Source organism: Euprymna scolopes, chromosome 40 (assembly GCF_053919585.1).
Source record: "Euprymna scolopes isolate OS-2025 chromosome 40, ASM5391958v1, whole genome shotgun sequence".
Taxonomy (NCBI): Eukaryota; Metazoa; Mollusca; class Cephalopoda; order Sepiida; family Sepiolidae; genus Euprymna; species Euprymna scolopes.
The window spans coordinates 46,315,023-46,334,494 of record NC_136521.1 but is presented as its reverse complement, the minus strand read 5'-3'; the positions used below and the strand labels follow the sequence as shown (position 1 = coordinate 46,334,494).

Sequence of the window (19,472 nt, the reverse complement as noted above, 5' to 3'; positions counted from 1 at the left end):
AAATCGTTATCAGTGTATTTGTTTGAATTATAAGGACAAGATAAAAATCAACTTATGCCAGATTCGCAAAAGGACTATAACAAATTGTTAGCATGTCAACTAAAAAGATGGATATTTCACCTGAGAAAAAGACTAAAATGAACAGTTAAATAAGAGAGAGAAAATCACATGAAATGAAAATGGAGGAAAAGATTGAAAATCATTTTCCAATCATCTGCAGATCTCCAGGACTGAATGTTTTTTTTGTTTGATATTTTACTTGCAGGGGGAGGAGGGTGGGCTTTGCCCGGTCGTTAAATACGCTTAAATATGATATTTTAATTTATCCATATTTTGTTTATATTATTAAAGAGTCGTGATTTCAAAAGTACAAAAAATTTTTTAAATCTTTGGGTGCCATCAGATTAGAATTGAAACCAAAAGCCAAACTGTAGCATTCAAAGCTGGTGACGTTACCACTGTACCAATGTGACATGCATACGAACTGATTAAAAATAAACTAAAATGTGTAACGATTTTTTCAATAATGACTCCTTAAAAAACTATTTTAACCGGCTAAAGACCCATAAAAGAACGGTCCATAAAAAATCCAATCATTTGAGACCCCTAGCGCCGCTCATGACTTTTAGTTTTGGAAGAGATAGTGTTGGAAAGTATGGAAACAGACAGACATAGTGAGTTTTATAGATGAGATTTTCTAATCATTGCTTTGCATTTTCATTTAGACAGTCAATCAGACTTTGTAATAACATTCATACACAATGAACTGCCGACTGTCAACACGACGGTTCTAGGTTCAATCCTTGGCTAGGGAGAGATGCTAGTCTAGCGGCACTGGTGAGTTGTGATACAACGAAACAGGACTGTATGTCGATGACTACAAATATATATATATATATATATATATATATATATATAAAAGTGAACGTGTCTGTGTGTGTGTGTGTGTCTGTGTACATTTCCATACGCAATAACTCTGTCAATTTTCAGTCTACAGACTCGAAATTTGATATACAGGGTACTGAGATTTGGGAAAATCAACGTAATCAGTTTTCGGCCAGAAATTTGGCTGTTAAGGGGTCAAAGTTCAACGATTTGACGTTTGAGAACTCTACCTAACTCCTTCAACAATTTGGGGTCTAAGCACTTAAAATTTTAGATATAAGTTCCTTGGACATGGGTCTAACTTAAGTTGAGCCCAAAACAATAAACTTTAAGGGGTCATAATAGGGGTCAAAGTTAATAAAAACTGATTTTTTTTTTTCTTTTTTTTTTTGCTCAGCATACACCTCCAAACACTGGCAGACCCAAGGTGTGGCAGCAGGATTCAGCGCTGGCCTATGTCCAAAGAGACTTAAGCTTTGCTTCAGAAGTAGTGCTACGATTTTGTACCCTTCTGCCACTGGTCCTGCACAAGAACGTGTTTTTTTTTTCAATAAAAAACAGGTGAAAAATATTTCATAGGTGTTCTTAACTTCTAATATTGGCTTAAAAAATAATTCAAGAACATTTGAGAAATTCCAGATAGTAAAGATATGTATAAAAAAATAATAAAAATATAAATAAAGATATATATAAAAAAATAATTAAAAAAAAACAACAAACAAATTAAATTTTATTAAATTTTTCAGTTTTATTTTGAAGCTCCTGTCCAGCTATGAGGTTTATATAGCAGACCAATAAATCCAAAATTTTGAAGAGGAGTTCCTACAGGCATCTAGTGGCGAACTTGGTCAGTGACTTTTTGTACACCTCCTTCATAGGGTAAGTTTTACTCCCAAACAAATTGATGGTGCTTTATTGCTGTACTATATCAATTAATATACACAAAGGTGTGCATATATATATATATATATATATATATATATATATATATATATATACCAATCCCTGCATTTTGGTTTGTTTATATAAGTGTAGGGAGAGGGGGGTGGATGGTTTAAAAAATGAAGAAAAGCGACAAAGACAAAAATAAAATTAAATTAAAAAATTAGGATAAAAAAAAAACATTGGACGGAGCAGTTTTTTTTTGTTTTTTCTATTATAGGTTATGTAAAAAAAAATGTTTTATTAATGAAAGGATAGCACTGTCAGATTTTTATTTTTTTTCTGGTGGGAAATTTTTTTTTTTTTTTTTTAATGGTGAAATGTTCCTTGTTCAATCATTTTTTTTTTCAAATATTTTTTCTTTTAAATATTTTCAATTTTTTTTTTTTTTTAAATATTTTTTTCAAATATTTAAAAAAATTTTTTCTTTCAAATCTTTTAAAAATTTTTTTTTTTTTTTTTTTTTTTAAATGTGTGCATGTCTTTTATAACTTTTTAAATTAATGATCGTTTTATTTGTTTAACTCCAGGGCATTTTCTTTGTCATATCTCCGACAGATTCCATGGCTCCTTTTGTAAGATCTTGGACAGTGCTCTGTGCCCCCACCTTAACTTGTTCCATCACCCCCTGTACTTCTTCCATCCCAGCCTCCTTCAATTGATCGAATGCCTCTTTAAAATCTTCACCTGATGGCAGATCCTGTTTTAAGTTACCCAATTGATCCATGATACCTGGGGCCACACTCGAACTATCCTCCTTAGCTTGTTTCACAGTCCCGGATACTTGGTTCTTTGTTTCTGCAAGACCACTCTTCAGATTATCGGCCCCGGTGTTGACGTCTTGCTTCACTGACTGAAGTGTTGTTTCTGCTGAGCTCTTTATGACATCGGATTCTTTCTTGACAGCATCGAAGCCAGTGGAAGCGCTCTGTTGGGCGGTAGTCATGCCGCTGAGAAATTCTTGCCGAGCAGCACTGATTCCACTTTTAACATCACTCAGGCTGCTGGCAGTGCTCTGTTTTGCATCGTCTAGTCCGGCTGCGATTTCGCTCTTCCCGCTCGATACTGCAGTCATGACGCCCTGTTTGGCATCGCCTAAGGCACTGGTTGTTGCTGCCTTTGCATCGTTTAAACCAGACACAACACTTTTCTGTGCATCGCTGACACCCTTCTGCGCTTCATCGTAACCACTTGCAGCAGCCGATTTGGCCTCGTTCAATCCATCAACAGCAGTTTTCTGGGCGTCGCTGACAAATCCTGTTACACCCTGACGGACATCACTAATTCCAGAGACAGCTGCTGATTTAGCAGTATTTAATCCATCTGTAGCGCTTTTCTGAGCATCACTGACAGCTCCGGTCACACCCTGGCGTGCCTCTTCCAATCCAGTAACAGCTGCGGTTTTGGCATCACCTGCAGCTTTCTTGGCATCGCTGACAGCCCCAGTCACACCTTGTTGGACCTCATCCAAGCCAGTCGCAGCAGCTGTTTTGACTTCGTTAATTCCACTTACAGCAGTTTTTTGGGCATCACTAACAGCCCCAGTCACACCTTGACGAGCTTCATCCAATCCAGAAACGACAGCAGTTTTAGCGTCATTGGCTGCTTTCTGGGCATTACTGACAGCTCCAGTTACACCCTGGCGCACATCATCAAGGCCTGTAGCAGCAGCAGATTTGGCTTCATTGAATCCACCAACGGCAGTTTTCTGGGTATCGCTGACGAAACCAGTCACACCTTGACGGACCTCACTGATTCCACTAGCAGCATTTTTTTGAGCATCGGACAGTGCACCCGTGACTCCTTGACGTGCGTCATTTACACTGTCTGCAGCTGCTGTTTTTGCATCACTTGCAGCTTTCTGGGCATCGCTTACAGCTCCAGTGACACCCTCACGGACATCACTAACACCTTTAGTGGCTGCTGATTTTGCATCGTTGATCGAGCTAGTGACACTTTGTTTGACGTCATTGGCAGTATTTGCAGCCGTTTTCTGAGCATCGTTAATTGTACTGACTGCCCCTTGCTTGGCTTCGTTGACCCCGCTTACCACGTTATCCTTGGCGTCATTGACGGAATCCGTAACATTTTTGGTGACATCTTGGGCACCTTGTTTAAGATCACCTATTAATTCGCCAGTGGCGTCTTTCGCATCGTTGATTGAATCGGTGACGCCTTTCGTAATATCACCCAATCCACCGGTGATGAACCCGAGACCACCTTTTGGCTCATCAACAGCGCTTTCTCCATTCTTCTCCTTTGGTTCTTCCCCAGAGATCTTCAAGACAGCAATTCTTACGAGCTCTTGTTTAGCATGATCTCCAAATTTGCTTTCCCTGTGGTCAAAAAGAATGCCTTGATCGCCCGGGCCAATAACAAACACACCTGCAAAAGATAAAATTAAAGCATCATTATCGTCAACATATTTTGTTTAAAATTCCTTTTTACATGTGTTGGACAGCTTTCAAAAACCAACCTATCTCTGACCAGAGGTTTATTCCTTTGACCTAAATCCATCTTTATCCCTTCCTCTCATGTCTTTTTTTTACCTTCCCCTGCCAATGGACTCTTTTTTTTGTTCACGTTTATTTAAGTTTTCAAAATCTTCTCCAGACAAGATTCAAGTTTTGAAAACAAAATTTGGGGTTTCTTTTACAGTCCACAGCAATTCAAAAACGTGATCAAAAATCAAATATACAACAAATCAATGTTAATTAGCCAATAGCAGTTAATTTGCAACCTACCTTAAGTAGTTTTAAATGATTTTTATTTCATATCAAATATTAACTTTCTTTACAGCGTTTAATTTCCAACCAAAATGGCTGCCAGCTAGTCCATTTTTTGGGGGGCCCGGCTGGCCTAATTTTAAATTCTTACAATTTTTTTTTTTTTTTTTGAAGGGGGGCATGCAAGGAAAGTATTTTTTTTATAGAGGGGGTGTAATTTTATTTATGGTGGCCGCCACTACTCCTTGCCCCCTTGTGCCCCTACCCCCCAAAAAAATTAAATTATAAATCAGAACAAAAATAAACGGAGATTTGAATCTTCATCACAAAACTACCCGAAGTAGTTTTGTGATAAAGGGACGTAATTCTTGTATCCACAATACTACAATGCAATTTCAGAACAATGTATTTTGACTTTATTTTCAATATTAAAAAAATATTTTAATGGTATTTTTTATTAATACTTAAAACATAATTTAATAGTATTTATTTCAATTTTATTTTTAAAATTTTGACACAAATTTTTATTGGACATAAAAGTCAACAGATCTAAGCCTGTCTTTAAGACTTGCACTACCTGTTCAACAATGCTTATATTATTTCTCTCCATGCAACACATGTCCCCAACTCTCACTAGCCAGGTTTCACATCTGTACATCATCACACTGAGTATGCATGCAGGTTCTTCTCTTGCTCGATAATGATAATGTCACTGAATTATCATATAACTTATGGTTTCTACTGGAATCTAAGTGAAAATAATCCTCCTCAAAATTCCAGTCGGCTATATGCCGGCATAGTCTTGGTGTGGATGATGTGGTTAAAAGCTCAGAAGAAACAAGTCTTACCATGGGTGCTCAGCGAGTGAGTTCAGGCCGAGAAAAGGAAAAACAAAGATGGCGGCCAGCATTTTATTACGTGCGTTCTCGCATAATCTCGTGTGCGCGTGAAGCTGGAAACTACAAAATGAGCTTCATTTCTCGCTGCTGAGGAATTCCAGATCGGGCAGGAGAGTACACGCTTTGGCAGTACATAGACTGAAATTATGATCCTTTTTTGTGTGTAAGAAGTGAACCCCCCCCCTCCATTTCAGAGGTCCGCCTGTTCTAAGACTGCTTTATTCTTCAGATGATTAATTAATAAACATTATTAAACATTAAACGGCTAAACTTCATCATTTTGTTTTTCCACAAACAAAAATTAGGTTGCATTTTAGTTGTGCTATAAACAGAAACATTCATTTTGAATGCCTCCCTTGTCATATCAAAAAATCCACAGTTGATTTTATATGCCAAGTCTTTCTGCTTGTGCGATAATAAAACTCCTCAAATGCACTTGTGATGCATACGACGTTAACTTTAGTTGAAATTGCCTGCTCCTTCCTTAATTGAATTTTTTTAATTATTCATACTTATTGAAGACATACAAAACCTATCCAAGAACACTGCCAGGCAAATAAAGTATATTTGTGTGAAATTTAAAAAAAAAAAAAAAAAAAAATTGCCCAGCTGTTTAGGAGTCCATAGGGAACGAACTTACACACACAAAGTCTCTTTTATGTAATAGTGTATAGATAGATAGAAAACAATTCCACCGACTGAGTCATCTATTAAGTTCCTCCTTGATACGCATCCATGCATATGAAGTTTTGATGAGTGATAGTGCACATTAGCACGCAATGATTTCATCATAATTGGTACTTGTTCATAAACCCAAGAAAAAAAAAAAAAAATCTATATGATGTACGTACCCACGACGTTAAGAAAATATCATACTCCCAAAATCATGTAAATTGATTAAGTAGTTTTGTGTTTATAAAGAAAATCATTTTTAAGAAAATTTGAGTTTTTCAAATGCTGTACATCCCCTCTGTATGCTAAGAATGGCTTTCTAAAATTTTGCAAAAGTTTGAATTATATGGAATTTTTTTATGGAAATCACTCCACACAAGGCATGAAGCCATTTGATATATAAAAAAAAAAAAAGAAAAAAAGAAAAAAGAAAGTACTCCAAGGTCAAAAACTTGCCAACAAGAAGTGTTAGATGGAATAGATTATGATCCAGAAAACAGCAATTCTTCCTTCATTGTCAGAAACATTGCTCATAGAATTTAAGAACTAAATGTTAGGTAAACGCTGGGCAACATCGCGTAGAAGTAATAATTGTCTGTTATCTGTTTATCTATCTGTTTATCTATCTGTCTAGCAGAGTAAATAACAGATGGAATCATGGGAAACAATAAGTTAAGCAAGCGTGCAGGTGCAAAAAGGGTCAAAAGGTGGTAATGTTTTGACAGGTATCAAACTGAGTGACTCATCAAGTTGCACCGGATGTATGCGAATGGGGGCCGGAAGTGACGTGTCAGGGTTTCCGGTTTGAATAAGCTGAGTTAATTTTAGTGAGTTGGTTTTGAGACGCCAAAGAAGCAAGATGAGTCAAACAGGTCTCCCTATAAGGGGGAGACGGTCTTCAAATGGATACAGAGAAACGCCACAAGTCCGAGATCATCGATTTCACTCCATGCTGCGGAAGACGAGATGCCTGGGAGTGAAATAAACCAATATATAAAACCATACATCGTCTTGTGTCTGTCTTGTATGCGGCTTGTTATAACAGAACCAAGCTCCCCAAGACGTCGGCGAATCCTCCAGGCAACAACCAAAAGACAGAGAAAGCCACGCAACAACAGTTATAAATGTACTGCAAATATATATGTAATACACACACATACACACACCCACGATCAGTAGACGAGTCACGGGCCGTTAAAGACAGTTAGAAGACGAGGACAATGATCCGTTATACTAAGAGTTAGAAACGCACAGATACAACAAAAAAACATAAAATATAGCATAAATGAAAAGAAAAGGGAAGTAAGAGTTACACGTCTGCCAAATGTAAACCCATGTCTGCCACTTTTTACTCTCCTTAAATTATTTCTCTTATCCTTCAAAATGGCGCCAAGAGATCATCATTCAGACATAAAATTTGATTTTTTTTTTTAAATAAAAACTAATTAACCTTTATCCTCAAGTAACCTTCAGGCCTTGATAAGTGGCGATTCCCTTTGTAAAAAAAGAAAAAAAAAAAATACTTTATCACTTAACGTGATTTTTGGTATAATATTTTCTTTATCTCATAAGTACATATACTATAAAAAACTTTTCTTTATTTTTGTTTTTTCAGGCGAGGAAGAGCTGAGGGGGGAGAAAATTATGGACCCGCACCTTATAATTATTATGTTTGTCTGTCCACATTAAAAACAATGCATTCATAAATGGCACAAAACAATAGAGACACTCACCCCCTAGTAGGCGTCCCTCTCCAACTGTGTTCCCCGTAACGCCTTTTCTCTTTGCACGACAAATGTTCATCCAAACAACAGGATTCAGAAGTGTGGCTAAAGATGCCCAACGTTTTTTCGGGCCGTAAAATATTTTCTATCAGGAAGAAAAAAAAAAAAAGACACAAATACAATTAAAATTTAGAATAAAGTTTGGAAGTTTTCCAAAATTCCCCCTATATTAAAAAAACAAAAATACAGAAAAAATTTTATGATGTACATACCTGTGACAGAATGAAAAGATCATATTCCAAAAGTCATACAATTTAATCAAATAGTTTTATTTTTATAAAGAAAATCATTTTTATAGATTTCAAGCACTTAATGGGAAAACATAAGCATTACAAGACTGATCTCACAAGTTTGAATTATTATCGAGTTATCTGCCCTTTTTTCAAGATAGTGACATGAGACGATGATATCATTGTCCAATCATGACCTTTACCAAAGGCACGAACCATGCCACAAATATATTTCTGTGGAACAAATGGAGTTTGAACCTGGCACACTTAGGTTTTCGGCAGTATCATTAAACAAATGTAGCCTGCATCATAATTCCTGCCGGATTTTCAAAAAAAATGTTAACGCTAACATGAAAATAACTTTTATATTTTATATCATATTTCATTTTATATATTTGTTATAAATTTTGTTTTTTTCAATTTTTGCAACTGTTCATGTTTCAGGTAACACTTGCTACATGGTGACCTTTCTATTCCCTTGATGCGCTTCATTTTCATATGCATACCTCTATATATATATATATATATATGATGATTGCAACGTCTTGTCAGACGAGTGCCACTCCCTCAGACATGAGCCCAAAAATTACTTTTTTTTTTTTTTTTAGTCCTACCGGTGAATTCACACGCTCAAACAGGCATGACACAAGACGGTCATTGAGATCAATTATTACATGCTTCCAGCATTTCAAGCCTCCACGCGTCACAACTTTTCCATCGACACAGGACCACTTTTATAGACAAATGCCTGAGGGAGTATCTATACACAGATGATGTTACAGAGTCTTAGCTTTGTACGACAGCTAAGTCTCTCTCTCGGTTCAAAATGTTGAGATCCAGCAACAAGCAAGAGCAAGATAGCCAGGAACAAGTTGAACTGCAGACCAGCTTAATGTGGGTACTGGTCTCCTGCTTTATGGTTTTTTAAATCAGAGATTTGCTTCTCCTAGAAAGGTTGCCTTCACCATGGCTTGCAGGAGTCCTCTCCACCCCCAATATATATATAATTCCAGGTTAATATTTTTCATAGGTAAAGCAACCAATGAAGTTTTAACGAGGTCAATGCAAAAGTGCCCAATATCAAATAAGGCAAGATATACTTTTTATTTGTTTTTACATAAGCATTAATATGTCGCTACACATTCATGAGCATGTTTCAGTTAGCCAATTACAAGGAACTAGAGACCTCTTCAGGCGATATTGCTTATACAAAAGTTCAGTCAGTCAGCCTTAGGAATTCTCATAAGAATGAAACGTGGAATATTCTGTGTAGCTTAATTGCCATATATATTTTCATAACTTACTACCTAGCTCTATGTATGTATCAAGCACTGTTGAAGTAAATACTGAAAATTTACACATAAAATTATACCTTTATATATTAACTAGCATTTCAGCCTGGCAGTACCCAGGTGTTTGGAGGTGTATGTTGAGCAAAAAAAAAACAAAAAAACGCCAATTTTTTTAACTTTGACCCCCATTATGACCCCTTAAAATTTATTGTTTTAGGCTCAAATCAAGTTATTAAGTTAGATTCATGTTCAAAGAACCTATATCTAAAATTTCAAGTGTATAGACCCCAAATTGTCGGTGGAGTTTGGTAGAGTTCTCAAATGTCAAATCGTTGAACTTTGACCCCTTAACAGCCAAATTTCTGGCCAAAAACCGATCACATAGATTTTCCCAAATCTCAGTACCCTATATATCAAATTTCGAGTCTGTAGACTTAAAATTAAAAGAGTTATTGCGAAGGAAAATGTACACAGACATACAGACACATTCACTTTTATAAATATATAGATTTATGTAATTAAATAAAATAGTTATATATATATATATATATATATATATATATATATATATATATATATATATATGAGCAAACAGTTAATGAAATATGTTAAAAAACACTTTGAAACGAGTTAAAAACATTTAATCTGAAAAGGAAACACTAGATAAATGGATAGTCCTTAATCCGCGGAGTTTCGAAGAAATACTCTCCTTCTCATCAGAGGGTAGGAATTAGCAAAATGCAGGATCGGATTTTGCATGCAGAAGTATTTGATGAAACAACAAATAAGTCAAAGATCTTACTTGAAAACAAAATAAGTTAAGCAGAGGGAATATGGTAAAGAAAAAGGTGAATACACATTAATGGATAGTCTGGTGGAAGATAAAAAATTTATAATTTACTTTAATTTTACCATCTTGGATCATTTTGGTAAATTCAATTGTAATTTTCATTTCATATATATATATATATATATATATATTGCATGTTGGATCCAAGTGTATTCCTTTTGATGTATATAAATATGTATGGATAAAATTCCTTCACACTGAAGAAGACCGAAGGATTGGTCGAAAATAATCTGTTTTTAAAAGAAATATTTTTGTCTTTTTTTTTTCAAAAGACTTTTTGTACTCTTACACGTCAACACATAGGAAATAAATACAGAAAAGATATGAACATCTATATATTTTTCGTATTGATTTTTTATCCATATGGTGTATTCTCTCATCGAAGACGATGAATGAAGGTTCAGTATGCAATCTTAAGATGCTCCTTAACTCTGTGACACCACATGCATAATTACAATCCTGTAGACGTCCGGCACCATCCTCCACAGATGGTAAACTTGCATATGCTCGTCGGTCAAAGATGCCTTATCCATATATATAAGAATTACGATTAAGTTTACCAAGATAATCAAAGATTACTGAATTACTTTGAACCATCTTCCATTAACTCGATTCCTTTGGATTTTACTTGTGGAAGTGGAAATTTAAAATTTAATCAACTTTTTCGGACTTTACCGTTATTGGATATTTTACCCTTCAACAGACCATCCATTAACGTAGAATCACCTTTTTCTTCCCCCTATTCCCTCTGCTTCACTATTTTTTACCAAGTAAGATCTATGACTTCCTTGTAGTTTCATTAAATACTTTTGCAAGCAAAATCTGATCCTGCATTTTGCTAACCCCTACCCTCTGATGAGAAGGAAAGTATTTCTTCGAAACTCCGCGGATTAAGGACTATCCACTTATTTTGTGCTCCTTTTTTAAAATTAAATGTTTTTAACTCTTTTTCAAAGTGTTTTTTAACGTGTTTTATTAACTACTTGTTCTTATATATATATATATATATATATATATATATATATAAATATCTGTAATTTTATTCCTTTGCAAAAATATAACATTTATACCCAATTCATATTAAATGTTGGTGTGGTTCATGACTAAACCCAAAGACGCTATCGTCATTCAAAAAATATCTTCTACCAAAGGCAGAGACCACACCACATGTGTATTAGTAAGATTTGAAATGAATAAAAAAACTATTTTTCTTAAAAGATGTTTCACAATGAAAAGAATGTTCAAATGATTGTTGAAGATACTCACCTCAGGATCGAGGAAAACTTCACCAGAAAAAAAACCTTTAAATTCTTCAGTACCCAGAACCTCGTGCACCACAGCATACAAATTAACGCCATGCTCATCCAGGAAGGGCACTAGAGAGGACAGCGCTTGCGCCTCCTGGCAGGAAAGAAAAGAACAACAAAACAAAAACTAAGTTTCAGAAGTTTTTTAGATGACAATAATTTGTATTATTCAGAAGTACTACAGCATTCCTTCATTATTCACGAGGTTATGTTCTTTACTCCCCCTCTCCCCAACAAATAATGAAAATGTGGAGTTGAATGTAATAGTCAAAGAAGCAAGTGCCCATGTGTGTGTGCCTTGTGTGGCTATACGACTTACCTTCAGTTGAGATCTGAGAGAGAGAGAGAGAGAGATTAAAAATAGCGGCCGTGGCTTTATAAATCCTGTGGAATCGCACGAGATCACACCATCCACTGCACACATATGCAAATGAAATGCAGTCAGTTTTTTTTTTTTAATAAAACACCTGTTAGAAGAGGTGAGGGGGACAGACGCATGCTGGAAGTTGAGAGAGAAAATTGTGAAGAGGAGGAAATACAGTGACGAATTCTATCTGTGAACTTTGTGGGTTTTTTTTCTTCCAAAAATACCAGCCTATTTAATTACAGAAAACATGAAAATTAGATGCAGTTTTTAAAACATGAGATTATATAAGGTACTAAAAAAGTCATACAAAATGAATAAATGATGCTCAACACCATGTGAAAGGCAGCAGTAGGGAGATTATGGTGGCTCAGTGGTTAATGATGCCGGCTGATAACCTGGGTGTGCCAAGTTCAACTCCAGTTCATTCCACAGAAACACTTTCACTTAGGAAATGTTGGCAACCTTCATGTGGTCCCTCCCATAAGTAACCAATATCCTTCTATAAAAAATTTGAATGATACTGAAGAAACGAATGGCAAAAATTATGAATGATGATAAAAACAACAACAAAAAAGACATTTCTTATGGTCTCATGGTCTTACTGGATTCCAGAACAAGAATTCATCTAGTCTGGTGGAATATCTAGTTTCGTGTTGTTACTTGGGGTAACATCAATTGGAGAAGGTGCACTATCTATAATATAAGGAGGTAATGCTTAGGATGGTAACCTCATCCACAATCATTGTATACTAAATTTTAAACTTTTTCAAATCCAGGCAACTGTTTATGATCCATTAGCAAAGGGTGATGGAGGTGTTTTTAGTTCTCTCCCACTGGAAGAACTCAGACATCACGGTTGAAAAGTCAGCACCTCCGAGGAGGGGGTACTCGGACCTGCAAAAAGTGCCTGAGCAGCCCCGTCGACATTCCCCGGTAAGGGATCCTCAGGCGATTAGCAATAAACAAACCTTCTTCGAAAAGAGAAGGCAAGGCCTGGGAGGGTGGACCTCCTAGAACTGCACAGAACTAAACTCCCACCCAAAAATTATTAGGGATTGGATCATTGCATGAATGATTTAATCTCTGTTGACCAGGATAAAAATCCCTAGCTGAGTTAATCCATTAGCGAAGAAGCAATCACAAATTAGGATATCAGAAATCGAGGAAAAGAAAATTCCTCCTTGGTAAGAATTTATTTTTTTGTTTTTACGAAACACATGACGTTTCAACATTATGAGAATAATAATGAAAAATAATAAATGCCTATGCATCCGGGGGTTATGGTTAAGATCAATGTTAAATATCCGAGGGTGGAAAATATTACTGACCTCTCGGCACATGGATCATCCGGGTCTGCGGACGACCATGATGACCGCCCCAGTCTTCTTCCATAGTTCTGCCGCCTGAAAACAATGACAAAACATTAGAAAATTAAATTTTAAAATTTAAAGCAGATACATAAAAAATACATAAAAAAAATACATAAACACAATAATATAAAGTGAATTCAATTTCTTATGCGATTTTTACTTGTTTCTTACAAAATCAATGTTTCTGGTTTGTCAATTTGTTTTATGTATTGTTGCATCATGTTATTAAGAACAAAAAGTTATTGGATATAATTCCTTACATAAAATACTTCCATTGGGTTGAAATTATTTTGATATGGTTCCATATTTAAAAAGAAACGGGGGGGGGGGGCTTAACCCTATATCCATACATGGTTACTTCCCTTTGGCTGTGAAAAGAAAATTAGGTGTTTCTATATTATACAAAAAAAAAAATTTAATTTCAAGTGAAACAAATGATACCTAAGTAATTGTCAGGTTTCAAATAGTAACATATCCAAAAATTGCAAAAAGCGATAAGGTAGAAAAAAATAATTATTAATTAAAAAAGAAATTTGTTAAAGGAATCGAAATCACTATATTATGCTTACTAAAAAAAAAAAAAGAGATAAATTGACAGGGGAGATAATTAAGTTCTGTTGCTTATGTCACCTGATGAACGTAATTCGAAATGTCAACCAAAATTTATTCTCCATATAAAATATATCGAAAACAGTTTTTCATTAATAATTATTTTACTAACTCATCGTTTTCCATAGTTTTTGGATATGTTACTATTTGACAATTACATAGTTACCATTTGTTTTACTTGAAAGTCAATATTTTTTTTGTTTGTATAAACACTGAAAATGAATTATTATCAATAGAAATAGTGGCGCAATGAATAGAAGCATTGAGTTTCTACGGTTTCAGGTGGCCAGTGTCTGAAGATAGCGGTTTCAATCCGGCCCAAAGGCCAGACAATTCGTTGGCCAAAACATGGTAAGACAACAACAACTATGGAAGGCAGTAATTACTGGGGATACAGTTACGAGACTCAGCATTCTATCCCATCACGATTAACCACCTGAAGAAGGCCACAGGTTGAGTTGGCCGAAACGTGATACAACAAGAACAATTATGAAGATTAGGATAACAGTCCACAAAAAATTGATACACCAAAATCACAACTTAGGTAGCATCCGATAGTAACAGAGTCAAAAAAAAAAATAAATCAATCAATCATCAGATTAATTGAACTGACAGATCAATTTTTTTAGACTTTTTTGGAAGGGGGGGGGTAGAGGTCTTTTTAACCAACTCTAATTAGGGTTTTTTTTTGTTTTCTTTTACATAGACATCACCACTTATCAAGGCCAAGAGGCCACTCGAGGATAAGGGTTAAAGAGTGTACAGTAGAAATTGGACAATATAGTAACCGTTAGTAATGGAGATTCTGTAAATTTGTCAATTCATATGGAACGGCTCATCAAAAACTTGTTTACGTTAGACTTGAAGACAATCATATTGTAGTCAGTTGGAAAGCAGAAAAACGGAAGACAATTCCATAGGCGTGCAGTTCTAAGAAAGAATCTTTGCTCATGGAATCTATGTTTAGGTTTAGGCACAGATAAACTAAGTCAAAATAAAAAGACATCGGGAAGTGGGGGGGGGGTAGAGAGAAGTAGATAGTGCACAGGTATAAGAGTTATCTGTTCCTAAACAGGAAGTTGCCAGGAGTGATCTCCCCTGGACAGGAAGTAACCAGGGGTGATCTCCCCTAAACAGGAAGTAACCAGGGGCGATCTCCCCTAATGGTTATATAGAGCAAAGACATGGCGGTAGCCATTTGCTTTTTGTGTGCACGACCATTACAGATAAAAGAAGTTATTCTTTGCTGAAACCAAAAGTTATCTATAAATCTTTTGAAATCTTGATAGCATCAATTTAGTTACTGCTACATGAATAAAATACAACCAATAATAAATACAATAAAAAAACAAAACAGTAACAATAATACCATTACTATTGATAACAATAATAATAGCAAATTATGTAAAATCCGATAGTAATGGAATTGAACAGATAAACTTTTGATAGTTAGCAAGTCAGTAGATGATCGCAAGAATCTTCTCAACAGATTTCTATCACAAGTTATCGCGATAGAAACAAGTAGAGCAAATGCTGAATTCTGTATTTATTGAATAAATTTACCATACTATACCAAAGCGACACTCACTCAAAGAGGGTTGAATCGGTTTTGTCCTAAGGAGGAAGCTTTATGGGAGATGAAATTCATAAGAGGTCTCCAGGCCCATGTATATCCCCCATCCGAGGAGATGATGACGTTAAGTTTTTGCAGTTCTTGTAGGAAGATTTTTGCGTCCTCCTACATACAGCGCCTGGTATTCCCAAATGGGCAACCTATCTAGTACTGACTTGTCTCAATGTTGCTTAATTGTGGTGAGCCGGTGTGTTGACATCAAATAAGATTACAAGATTAAAAAAAAAGGATAATTTATAAAAAAAAATTTAATAAAAAAAGAATACAGTAATACTTTGAGATACGAATTTTATTCATTCCATGACTGCCGATGTATCTTGAAAACACCTGAAAGATGTTTGGGGGTTACATCGGTCGAAACGTTGTGAAAATAACACTCAAGATGATAACAGTAGTCTGAAGAACCCCAAAATATGAATAATTTATTAATGACTATCAGGGGACGTCTAATAGTTTCTTACTCAGAACTGTTAGACTTTGGAACTCCCATCTGGGTTTCTGCTTTCCTAACTGTACCGACATGCAGAAGTTCAAGTGTAATGTGAACAGACATCTTGCTGCTCAACTCCCTACATAGTATCCCTGCAACTTATATTCCCAATAGTAGCCCAGTACATCAAAGTGGCAATGTGCCTTGTTTGGTATGAAAATGTAATAAAAAAATTTTAAGAAATGGTAAAACCAAACAGGAAAACCATGTAAAAAAATAAATTTATGACTATCAGGGGACGTCTGGCTTTGCCTGGTCATAAAATATGCTTAAATATATTGTAATACATGTAGATTCCATATTTTTTTTTTTAGAGAGCAATTTCTTTATTGAATATGATATTGTACCTAATATATAGCAGTGATTTCAAAAGTTAAAAAAAAAATGACTTGGGTATCATCAGTTAGAATTAAGACCAAAATATTTAGCCCTCCAGCTGCATTCCCTACTATTTGAGCGAAGCTAACAGATTTTTTTTTTTTTTTTTTTTTTTTTACACAGGATATATTTACACAAAATTCATTTTAAGTTAAATGAACATCCTTATCTAACTACCAACTACGTCCATTCATTAAACGAACAAGAAAAGTTTTGGATTCATAAAAACAAATAGTTTTAAAGAAATATCTTCTTTTTTTTTTCAATTCAAACAATATTTATCAGTACTAGGACTTATACTGGAGTCTTTCTCATCTCATTTGTCTCCTACCCTCCCCACACTTTCTTTTTTGCAATTCAAACAATGGTATATAGCGATGAAATTTAGGGGTGAGGCACATCCAATCATATTTAAATGATCTACTTTTCTCATACTTATCAGTACTAGGACTTATACTTTAAAGTGCCTAAATCAAAACGTGGATTCCATGAACAAAGCTTCTTTCTTAGAACTGCACGCCTGTGGAACTCTGTTCTGTCTGCCTGCTTCCCACCGGACTACAACTTGGATGTCTTCAAGTCCAACATTAACAAATTCCTAACGAACTGCCCCCTTAAGTAAACACTTCATCAAATCTCCACACTAACGTAATGTACTTGCAATAACCCTTATCCCTGAGTGGCTTCCGGGCCTTGATAAGTGGTGATCACTGTGTAAAAAAAATAAAAAAAAAAAAAAAAAGGTAGGTTTGGTTCTGATAATCAGGTTAAAAGAAGAGATGAGTTCTTGTGTTAGTAGATGTAGAAGAGTTGAGGTAGCAGGTACAATTCCCAAGGGAATGCCAATGAAAACATGAGATCAAGTGATATGAATGGATAAAGACCTGACCAGAAATAGGAAGTCCATTTCTGTAAGCTGTTCAATACATGGCAACATGTAAAACAGATGTTAAACAGGGGGAGGAGGAGGAGGAATATAAAGAAGAATATGAAATTGTTTGGTTGTTGTGCCGTTCACCCTGGATCGGTTGGGCCGGCTCCATCCAACAAATTCACCGCATCCCGTATAACGGCTGACCAGGCACAGCAGTCAGAAGCTGTTTCCGCTATAAGCCTAAGCCATTCATGGTTCCATCGGCGGAGCGCATAGACGGGGACGAAGGATCATTTCAGTATCCTATTTCACTGTCCTAAGCCAGGTCTTGAGTTGGCCACCACGGCATTTCTTCTAGTTTGGTGGTGGTGGTGCTGGGTCAATGGCTTCACAAATGAGGTCACCTGGGTTTCAGCAAAGCGCATGGCCAAACCAGCAAACACGTCTGGCAAGGAGGGATTATTGAAGGGAGCATATCTTGTAGCGTGCCCGGATCATGTTGTTGGAGATATGAAATTGAAGAGGAGTATATCTAATCCTATTTAAAATGATCTACTTTTCTCATATTTATCAGTACTAGGACTTATACTTGAGTCTTTCTCATCCATTTCTCTCCAGGAGAGAATTGAATGTGTAATGTGAGTCTAAAAGATAGGTTTAGTTTCGATGACCTTAGAGGAAAATATTTGAATTGAAACAAAAAAAGAAAATGGATATTTCTTTGAGACTATTTTGCTTTTATAAATCAAAAACTTTTCTTGAAAGGAGGTAGTTAGAGAAGGATGTTCATTTAACAAACTTTTTTTTTTTTTTACAAAAGCATCACCACATTATCAAGGCCAAGAGGCCACTCGAGGATAAGGGTTAAAGAGTGTTCAGTAGAAATTGGACAATATAGTAATCAATTCGGTAAATTTGTTAACTTATATGGAACGGCTCATCAAGAACTTGTTTACGTTAGACTTGAAGACAACCATATTGTAGTCAGCCAGAAAGCAGGAAAACAGAAGACAATTCCACAGGCGTGCATGGAATCTACGTTCAGGTTTAGGCACAGATAAAGAGTGGGGGGAATTATTGATAGTGTTTTCACTTAAAATGAATTTTAAACTGTGTAAATATATCCTGTAAAAAAAAAAAATAAAAAAATGTCGGCTTAGCTCAGACAGTAGGGAATGCGACTGGAGCACAAAATATTTTGGTCTTAATTCTAGCTGATGACACCCAAGTCTTTTTTAAAACCTTTGAAATCACTACTATATATGGTTGGTTGGTTGTTTTTGTTTTACGGCATATCAACCCTTTTCAGGTTATTTAATGCCGAATCCAAAGATTTTGAAGAAAAAATTTTTTTAATAGAATATATTTGTTGTTTTCATGTCGGTTTCTATTTAACCCATAGTTGGGACCCTAACAGGTACTACCACTCTGGGTCAGAGTGGACCTGGGAGCAATGGTAATTAAAGGGTGGCTCCACACTCCCCAAAGCCCACAAGCTGGGGCCTCACCACTGGATATAGTTTAAGGTCATATCCAGGACCCCCATTGAGCGACTTTTACCCTCTATAGGGGGGCAGTCGGCGTATTCTAACGCCCCACCGACAGGGCCCACTACTATATATGATACAATATAATATTCAATAGAGAATTGGCTCTCTAAAAATAAATGTGGCCATACATCAATGCATAATATAATACATTAAAAAAAATAGCTGTAAGTGATTTATACTATTCGTGGCTCATTTTCTATTCACAAAACTATAATGCACGTCTGATAGAATCATAAATATTTTAACTCTTAAGAATTCACAGAGTTTGTAAGTCTTCATCATGAAATATCTAATTCCGTGCAAGGTCACACATGTGACCGACCTTATTTGACCTCTGACCATCAACATAATATATATAATATTTCAAATTGTCACCTGATACTTTGGCATACATACGTCAAATATGCACCTATAACTAGTATAGCTGTAAGGCCTTGAGAGTTATGGACTACTTTTCCAGATTTGCAGTATTTTTCATCGCACACATGACTAAGAATGGCCCAAATGTAATGTGAACAAAAAACTCACTACTCAGCTGCTCACTTTGGATGTCCCATGTTGCAATATTTTGGACGTATAATGGGGTATGATCCCATACAGTCGGACAATTCTAT

General features: G+C 35.7%; 1 protein-coding gene across 1 annotated transcript in view; it reads right to left on the bottom strand.

Annotated features, from left to right (window-relative positions):
* Positions 1-1,613: 1,613 nt before the first annotated feature.
* The window catches only part of LOC145265530 (uncharacterized), a 193,449-nt gene continuing 175,590 nt past the window's right edge, over positions 1,614-19,472 (bottom strand). The window contains exons 4-7 of the mRNA XM_080121458.1: positions 13,283-13,357; positions 11,547-11,681; positions 7,858-7,993; positions 1,614-4,212 (exon numbers count right to left, since the gene is read on the bottom strand). Coding sequence (XP_079977584.1) covers positions 2,348-4,212; positions 7,858-7,993; positions 11,547-11,681; positions 13,283-13,357 — 2,211 coding nt within the window. The 3' untranslated portion in view covers positions 1,614-2,347. The remainder of the gene's footprint in view (positions 4,213-7,857; positions 7,994-11,546; positions 11,682-13,282; positions 13,358-19,472) is intronic.